This window comes from Nerophis lumbriciformis, linkage group LG02 (genome assembly GCF_033978685.3).
Source record: "Nerophis lumbriciformis linkage group LG02, RoL_Nlum_v2.1, whole genome shotgun sequence".
Classification (NCBI taxonomy): domain Eukaryota; kingdom Metazoa; phylum Chordata; class Actinopteri; order Syngnathiformes; family Syngnathidae; genus Nerophis; species Nerophis lumbriciformis.
The window spans coordinates 59,395,001-59,405,000 of NC_084549.2; the positions used below are offsets into that span (position 1 = coordinate 59,395,001).

The window sequence follows — 10,000 nt, forward strand, 5'->3', positions numbered from 1 at the left end:
AACCAGCAAACAGCTCCCACCTCTTAAAAGTTAAAGTTAAGTTAAAGTACCAATGATTGTCACACACACATGAGGTGTGGCGAAATTATTCTCTGCATTTGACCCATCACCGTTTATCACCTCCTGGGAGGTGAGGGGAGCAGTGAGCAGCAGCGGTGGCCGCGCCCGGGAATCATTTTTGGTGATTTAACACCCAATTCCAACCCTTGATGCTGAGTGCCAAGCAGAGGGGTAATGGGTCCCATTTTTATAGATATGTGTTGGCAGAAGCATGCCTTAACAATGCCGGCAAACCTCCGTCTTCCAATGTTGTATCGCGTACCGATATATAGCGTTAGGCGTCTGGGTAACACATTTGACCCCGGCCGAGTCAAATGACTCGGCCGGGGTTTGAACTCACAACCTACCCATCTCAGGGCGGGCACTCTAAACCTGAGTAGTACTGCCAAGTTAGCCAGGCTGGGGGGGGAAAGAAAAGCTAATCTGAGGCTGAGTTGACTTGAAACTGTTTAATGTTGCACTTTTTATATGTAGAAGAAGAGTTTGGTCATTTTATTTAATCTGAGCAACAACTTGAGGCAGTTTAATGTTGATTAACGTGGACCCCGACTTAAACAAGTTGAAAAACGTATTAGGGTGTTACCATTTAGTGGTCAATTGTACGGAATATGTACTGTACTGTGCAATCTACTAATACAAGTCTCAATCAATCAATCAATCAAAAAAAGCACTTTATATGTAGAAAAGTTTTGTTAAGAAACCATTCTGAGCCTTATCTTATTTAGTTTTTATTTCATATATATTGACCACATAAACCCTGGCAATGGACCCTGTGTGTATGTGTATGTTATGCCATTGTTTACAAATTTGGTAAATAAATAACCAAAAAATTTATATTTTGTTGTTTTCTTACTGTACCGAAAATGAACTGAAGCGTGACCTCTAAACCGAGGTATGCACCGTTACACCCCTACATAAAACAGATTATCTCTGTCCAGCCATAAATACATTAAACTAGGGCTGAGCCGATAAAATTATATCAATATACATCATGATAGACACGTAACCGGTATCAATAAAAAAAAATGTGTCTGATAAAATGTTGAGTTAGTAAGCAAGGTTGGTTGCATGAACAAATGCACTCGCGCTCTGGTAACCGAGCAATGCAGGAATTGATCACTGATCAGTTGGAGCGACACGCTAACAGCCAATCAGGTAACAGTATCCACTAAGTCTGGGCGATATATCGTGTTTGTAAGATGTATCGATATATTTTTAAACAAGATAGGAATTAAGAAAATATCGATATAATTTAGTTCACATTAAAATTACCAAACGCCGCTTATTTGTTGTGTTCCTTGTTCTCTCCCGTTCCTCCTCCATGGGCTACTAAGCCCCTCCCCTTCCTCCTTCCAAGACGTGCTTGCACGTATAAGAACATCCACGATTGGTTGGTTGTTTACTATGATGAGTCACGATTGGTTAAGATTAGGGCAAAACATTACGGACAGGCCAATCAGAGGCAAGATAGGGCGGGTCAGCAAACCAGGAAGGGAAATCACAACAGACATCCCAAATGACGACGAGAGAGTCGAAGAAAAGAAGAGCGGATTTTTAAGATGTATATATTAAAAAAACTAGTGGAAGATGGCAGAGGGATTCTTTTCCTTATATTGTTCTTTTAGCGATGGAGACGACATCCAGGAAACCCACAATGCGTATACTTGGCCACATTTGGACAAATGTAGGCGTCTGGGTAACACATTAATTTGAGTTGTTTACCATGTAAGCCCAAATCAAAACTGTTCCCGAGTTGCCAAGCCGGGCATATTTCGCAACGAAAACCGTACATGTGTGACAGTCCATTACATCAGTGGTTCTCAACCTTTTTTCAGTGATGTACCCCCTATGTGTGTTTTTTTTTTTTAATTCAAGTACCCCCTAATCAGAGCAAAGCATTTTTGGTTGAAAAAAAGAGATAAAGAAGTAAAATACAGCACTATGTCATCAGTTTCTGATTTATTAAATTGTATAACAGTGCAAAATATTGCTCATTTGTAGTGGTCTTTCTTGAGGTTTTTATTTATATTTATAAAGGATTTTTAAATTGTTGCTATTTTTAGAATATTTAAAAAAAAATCTCACGTACCCCTTGGCATACCTTCAAGTACCCCCATTTGAGAACCACTGCATTACATTGTCGACTGGGAAATAAAAAGTGCCTGCCTGCAAATTTATTTTTTTTATCCGAGTTTGATACAATTTGTATTATTTGCACAGCTATGTTATTTGTTTTACGTAGAAATAATATTTTTCTATTTTATTTATGTTATGTAATTCTGTGCTACTTAAACAGTTTATTTTCTGTGCTGTTAATACCCATCTTGACTAAGTGGATACATGAAAGTGCCACTGACTGTTTACAGTACAGTTCTCATTCACTTCAATTTCACTGAATATCGCTCAAAAATTAATATCTTTATATGTATACCTTCACCGAAAAATCTATCGAATATCGAGTTTAAAAGGGAACATTATCACCAGACCTATGTAAGCGTCAATATATACCTTGATGTTGCAGAAAAAAGACCATATATTTTTTTAACCAATTTCGAACTCTAAATGGGTGAATTTTGGCGAATTAAACGCCTTTCTAATATTTGCTCTCGGAGCGATGACGTCACAACGTGGCGTCACATCGGGAAGCAATCCGCCATTTTCTCAAACACCGAGTCAAATCAACTCTGTTATTTTCCGTTTTTTCGACTGTTTTCCGTACCTTGGAGACATCATGCCTCGTCGGTGTGTTGTCGGAGGGTGTAACAACACAAACAGGGACGGATTCAAGTTGCACCAGTGGCCCAAAGATGCGAAAGTGGCAAGAAATTGGACGTTTGTTCCGCACACTTTACAGACGAAAGCTATGCTACGACAGAGATGGCAAGAATGTGTGGATATCCTGCGACACTCAAAGCAGATGCATTTTCAACGATAAAGTCAAAGAAATCTGCCGCCAGACCCCCACTGAATCTGCCGGAGTGTGTGAGCAATTCAGGGACAAGGGCCTCGGTAGCACGGCAAGCAATGGCGGCAGTTTGTTCCAGCAGACGAGCGAGCTAAACCCCCTATCGACCCTAGCTTCCCTGGCCTGCTGACATCAACTCCAAAACTGGACAGATCAGCTTTCAGGAAAAGAGCGCGGATGAGGGTATGTCTACAGAATATATTAATTGATGAAAATTGGGCTGTCTGCACTCTCAAAGTGCATGTTGTTGCCAAATGTATTTCATATGCTGTAAACCTAGTTCATAGTTGTTAGTTTCCTTTAATGCCAAACAAACACATACCAATCGTTGGTTAGAAGGCGATCGCCGAATTCGTCCTCGCTTTCTCCCGTGTCGCTGGCTGTCGTGTCGTTTTCGTCGGTTTCGCTTGCATACGGTTCAAACCGATATGGCTCAATAGCTTCAGTTTCTTCTTCAATTTCGTTTTCGCTACCTGCCTCCACACTACAACCATCCGTTTCAATACATTCGTAATCTGTTGAATCGCTTAAGCCGCTGAAATCCGAGTCTGAATCTGAGCTAATGTCGCTATAGCTTGCTGTTCTTTCCGCCATGTTTGTTTGTGTTGGCTTCACTATGTGACGTCACAGGAAAATGGACGGGTGTTTATAACGATGGTTAAAATCAGGCACTTTGAAGCTATTTTTAGGGATATTGCGTGATGGGTAAAATTTAATAAGCCACTGGGAACTGATTTTTAATGGTTTTAACAATTCTGAAATTGTGATAATGTTCCCCTTTAAGTAAAAATATATTGAGATACTTTTTCGTCCATATAGCCCAGCCCTAGTATCAACTATCATCTTGTTGTCTCGTGGTTGATTCTTTGCACGGGGGAGAAGAGAAACTAAAAATGAGTGCTGCAAAAAGCGAACAAATTGTGGCTAACACAGGAAAGGTCACCTCGACAGTATAGCAGTTTTTTTCCCGGATTTTTTTAAAAACAGACCATAGTCCTTATTAGCTGTGCTCACTTTTTTCTCCAACCCTTCTCCATTCCCTTTTAGGGCATATGGAAATAATAGGTAGGAACTAAAGTGCTGGGCTGTATAAATACAATAAATTACTGAATATAGAATAGCAATTTGGTGCAATAATATTTCAATAATAAATACTGCATAACATAAATTCCTTTCCATACTTAAATAAGAATAACAGGCCGAATTAAATGTTACACTTCCTGGCACTAAACTTGCAGAAAATAGTTCTTCTCGGGTTTCTCTGTTTACATTTTCACACTTTGCACTATTTTGTTACACTTTATTTAGAATATCTTACATTTTTTTGCTTCATTTTGAGAGGTTATTGCTAAGTATTCAATATGATTTTACAATTCTGTTTACATTGTTTTGAGTGCTTTCTATGCATTTCCTTTCTGCCTTCATATCTGAAGGGATTTTATTCAGAGGAAGGTTACATTTTAAATAAATATGTTAACTCTTAATATATTTTCCTCCTGGTCCTTATCTCCAATAGGTCATATAAATATCCATAATTATCGATAACGACGGATATAATCAATTTGTATCGTGACTAGGGATGTCTGATAATGGCTTTTTGCCGATATCCGATATTGTCCAACTCCTTAATTACAGATACCGATATCAACCGATACCGATATATACAGTTGTGGAAATAACACATTATTATGCCTAATTTGGTGAAGATAAGGTCCTTTTAAAAAAAATTATTAAAATAAAATGAGATAAATGAATTAAAAACATTTTCTTGAATAAAAAAGAAAGCAAAACAATATAAAAACAGTTACCTAGAAACGAGTAATTAATTAAAATTAGTCAAATTAACTGTTAAAGGTTAGTACTATTAGTGGACCAGCAGCACACATAATCATGTGTGCTTACGGACTGTATCCCTTGCAGACTGTATTGATATATAATGTAGGAAGCAGAATATTAATAACAGAAAGAACAACCCTTTTGTGTGAATGAGTGTGAATGAGTGTAAATGGGGGAGGGAGGTTTTTGGTTGGTGCACTAATTGTAAGTGTATCTTGTGTTTTTTATGTTGATTTAATTAAAAAACAACATCAACGATACCGATAGTAAAAAATCAATACCGATAATTTCCAATATTACATTTTAAAGCAGGCCGATATTATCGGACATCTCTAATCGTGACAGTTTTCAGCCATTCGCCCAGCCCTACATTAAATTAAGTTTAAATTAACAAATTAATATAAATTGACATGTTTAATCTTATAAATGGACTAAACAGAGTTATATACATCAGTAAATAATTGACTGCAGACAATACAGGCCCCTGTGCGTCCTTCGTGTGTGACATTGAACTACTTACGTTCCTCGTTCAGTCTAATTTTCCCTTTGAAATATTTTATTTACGGTACAAAAGACGTCGTGTTTGACTAAAAGAAATCCCAAATGAAACACGGTTAATTTAAGGTGACATGTTTGCCAAAGTCAAGTTACTACTACGAGATGCTAACTTGCAAAGCTAACTAAGATGCAGGTTAATTCTGCGGCAAACTCACTCCCAAAATAACAATTATCAGTGCGTGATGTGAAGCCTACCTCGCTGCTAGGTAAGTGAAAGTTCCAAAGACAAGCAGATACGTCAGGATTTAGACAAATTGGAAGAGCCAAAATGGGAATAGTGAAACGAGTATATACTTGTGTTACGATGACCCGTTTCTTTCCGGGTTGATGCACTACGGCGAGCGACGAGGCTTAAACTGGATGCAACAAGAGCAAAAACTAATATTGTCTCTTTTAAAATCTTAGCAAACAATTTTAACATTCCAAAAACCAATACATACAATTTTCGTAAAAAGAAATCGACGAAAAACTAAAAATATTAATCTTAATACGCCACTGTTCGCATATAAAACTAACAGACGCTTCACGGATTGACCGGATATTACGTCAGGTTGTCCGCCATGTTGCGGCAGTCACTTCTCATGACTTCAGCAACAAGATCGTATCACGCCGTATAACTTAGGTAAACGACTAGTTTACTTCATGTGCTCCAAAATGAAACTATATTTTACATTGTCACGATTAAACACAAACAAATCATAATTTCCTCCGATTTCATAGCTTACAGGGTAGTGTTGACTGCCGTACGATGCCGGAAGCGCTGACGTTGCAAAGCAGTGGGCGGATGCGATTTCGACATTTTGAGTGACACGCCCACCTCCGCGGCCTACTTTCCTGCCTATTTACCTTTATACCTCAGTTGGTCTTTTTGCTCGGGATGCAAACCCCCACACAACCAAAATAAGAAGAATAAATCTGACACGATGTTCGGCTTGGAGCTTTTTTCAGCCACAACCTGGACTTTAGTTGCTTTTGTTCTTGCCTTGCTTTTGCTGTGAGTACACTCATCATTTGTTATGTAAACACACAGTGCAATTTTGTTTGAGAAACAAAAACAAATCTGTGTGTGATTTAATGTTCTTACACTTGAAGGTATGGCGTTTGGCCTTTTGGACATTTTAAAAAGTTGGGAATACCAGGACCAAGGCCACTTCCCTTTGTAGGAACAATGATGACTTATAAAAAGGTGAATAAAGCAGATTTTCAGCACATTTCTCTACTTATTTAACCTGTTTCCCTCTGCTTCCTACATAGGGACTTGTGGTTGTTGACCGGGAGTGCCAAGCCAAATATGGAGACGTGTGGGGGTGAGAAACTTTTCAGTATTTCACAATCCACCTGGTATGTGACCTAAGACCTTTCACCCGCCACGATGAATTGTCGTGACATATTTATCTGAAGAGACCATGCTAACAAATAAATATAAATGCCTCCTTTAAGCATTAGTCACACAAAGCAATGTGTTTACTGTCCCTTGCCCACCTGTCATACCAAAGACTATAACAATGGGAGCCATTACCTCATTGCTGCTCACTGCTCCCCTCACCTCCCAGGGGGTGGAACAAATGCAGAGAGTAATTTCACCAGACCGAGTGTGTGTGTGATTATCAGTGGTACTTTAACTGTTTAAAGCAACAACAAAAAAACCGAAGTCGTGTAAGTGGAAGGGTCAAACCGTCGCTCCTCGCGCTGATAAAGGTTTTATCAGGGCGAGGTTTTTATTGCGAGTCATGAAAAAAGTTAGCCAATGCTGTTGGTAAAAACAATTTAATTGGGCCAACTTAACATTCTTCATTGCCATACAAGTGTAAAAAGAAGTTAACCACAGTGAATGGTAGAATTTAAAACAATAAAGGTGATGCAAGGAGATGCATCCGAAAAGCTGTGAATACTGTGAATATATCATACATATATATATATATATATATATATATACACACACACACACACACATACATATATATGTGTATATATATCCATATATATATATAAATATACACACATATAAATGTGTGTATATATATATATATATATACACACACACATACATATATATGTGTATATATATCCATATTATATATAAATATACACACACACATATATATGTGTGTATATATATATATATATATATATATATATACGTGTGTGTATATATATATATATATATATATATATATATATATATATATACGTGTGTGTATATATATATATATATATATATATATATATATATATATATATACGTGTGTGTATATATATATATATATATATATATATATATATATATATATATATATATATATATATACAGTGTTTCCCACAAGACAGGCATCTATTTGTGGTGGTGTGGTCGGGGGGCGACGGCGGCAGCGGCGATGACCAAGAAGAACGCGGAGTTGGAATATAAGTACAACACTTTATGTACATATTTAGCTCATTTAAATTACCGACAGGAAGGCGAGAAACACTTTATTTCAACAGACTCTGGCGCCGTACCTGTCGTCAAAACTCCAAAGACCGACTGCACAGTTGCGCTAACAAAATAAGAGTCTCAGAAAGCTGGTGTGCACAAGCTAGCAAGCTACGGAGTTTGCCGACAATGCATTTCTTGTAAAGTGTATACAAAGGAGTACAGAAGCTGGACAAATAAGATGCCAAAAACCAACCACTTTCATGTGGTATTGGACAGAAAGGAGGACTTTTTTTCTCCTCCATTCGAAAATGCGGACGTTATCAGCACCACTGTCTGATTCCAATCAATGCAAGTCATCAGAATCAGCTAATACACCAACTTATATTCTTGTCTTCATGAAAGAAAGGAATCTATATGTGTTAAACATGCTTGTATTATCTTTAAACACCTTTAACTTGTTAACAATATTAACTATATGTGTTAAACATGCTTGTATTGTCATTAAACACCTTTAACTTGTTAACAATATTAACCATATGTATTAAACATACTTGTATTATCATTAAACACCTTTAATTTATTAACAATATGTGTTAAACATGCTTGTATTATCTTTAAACACCTTTAACTTGTTAACAATATTAACTATATGTATTAAACATACTTCTATTATCATTAAACACCTTTAATTTATTAACAATATTAACTATATGTGTTAAACATGCTTGCATTATCATTAAACACCTTTAACTTGTTAACAAAAACATATATTTCATAAATAAGTAAATATAAATTATATATATGAATGAGGTAGATCCCCACGACTTGATCAATTGAAAAGTAGCTCTCCTGCAGAAAAAGTGTGAGCACCTCTGAGTTACACCCATCTGAACAGGTCAGCCACCTGTTTAAAGCCCGATCACAGTTGAAATCTTGAAATGAAGGGCCTTTAATGGCCAAAACATTAACCTGGACAACATTTTAACAGCTGGTTGGCTCAGATTTTATTATTTTCATTGCATTCACATGCTGCAGTGGACAGTGGACAATTTAGCTTAATTATTAATGCAGTATCTGAAGCACCATCTCCACGTGTGTTTATTGACAACAGGGTTATAACCTGGACACGTTAGCTCGTCGGTATTGTAACACGTGACGTGACAACAGTGGCGGTGTTAATGAAGCAGCGTTAGGCTCCTCACCGTGAGTGAAACGCTCGGTGAAATCGCGGATTAACGTTAAATATATGACGAGCCGCGAGCGATGCAGCTATAACTTATCTACCTACAACCTATATTACCCTCGTATTTTGATCCGGTCGGTCCGTTCTTTTACTCCGCCGTCTTCTTCTTCTTCTTCTTCTGGCCCACCAGGTGAATTAAGTGCTATTGGCGGAGTTACAATGCATAGTAGGCTACCGCCACCTACTGCACCGGAGTTGTAACTACAAGGTACATTCACAGACAGAGTCCCATTGCTTTTATGAGCGGTCGAGCGAGTCAAAAGCCGAAAAATCCATTTGTGGCGGACGTAATTCTTTCGTGGCGGGCCACCACAAATAAATGAATGTGTGGGAAACACTGGTGTATATGTATATATACATATATATATATATGTATTTATGTGTATATGTGTGTATATATATATATATATGTGTATGTATGTAAAAATGTGTATATATATGTATATATGTATATGTTTATATATTAGGGGTGTAACGGTACACAAAAATTTTGGTTCGGTACGTACCTTCGTTTAGAGGTCACGTTTCGGTTCATTTTCGGTCCAGTAAGAAAACAACAAAATATATATTTTTTAGTTATTTATTTACCAAATTTGCAAAATCTTCCACCAAAAATATTTTTCTTAGTGGAATATTTGATGTGAAGTAATCGGAACATTGGATAGGTCAATAATTCATAATAACATTGATTTTGATTCAATATTATGTTTTGAGCAATGACAGTTTGAAAGAAGAAAAAAAACAGCTTTGTTTTATTAGTCAACATTGCAACTTTTTCTAAATTACATTTAACCTTTAAGCTTTTTTATTTCACTTTTGTTATGTTTTTGTTTATTTTAATAGTATTTTTAGAATGTGCCGTGGGCAGAGGCGGGTAGAGTAGCCAGAAATTGTACTCAAGTAAGAGTACTGTAACTTTAGAGAT

At 37.0% G+C, this 10,000-nt stretch overlaps 2 protein-coding genes across 5 annotated transcripts in view; one reads left to right on the forward strand and one right to left on the reverse strand.

Moving 5' to 3' along the window:
• Positions 1-10,000, reverse strand: part of mrpl57 (mitochondrial ribosomal protein L57) — a 42,559-nt gene that overhangs the window by 893 nt on the left and 31,666 nt on the right. The window contains exon 1 of one of the 4 annotated variants that reach the window (XM_061965827.1): positions 6,145-6,227. The exons of 2 other annotated variants lie outside the window; for them this stretch is intronic. The gene's annotated coding sequence lies outside the window, so the exon portion shown is untranslated. Of the gene's footprint in view, positions 1-5,614; positions 5,775-6,144; positions 6,228-10,000 lie in introns of those variants that run through there. One more of the 4 variants, XM_061965802.2, reaches the window with a different exon arrangement.
• The window catches only part of LOC133609815 (cytochrome P450 3A40-like), a 29,064-nt gene continuing 25,194 nt past the window's right edge, over positions 6,131-10,000 (forward strand). Inside the window, exons 1-3 of the mRNA XM_061965788.2 lie at positions 6,131-6,413; positions 6,512-6,605; positions 6,674-6,726. Coding sequence (XP_061821772.2) covers positions 6,343-6,413; positions 6,512-6,605; positions 6,674-6,726 — 218 coding nt within the window. The 5' untranslated portion in view covers positions 6,131-6,342. The remainder of the gene's footprint in view (positions 6,414-6,511; positions 6,606-6,673; positions 6,727-10,000) is intronic.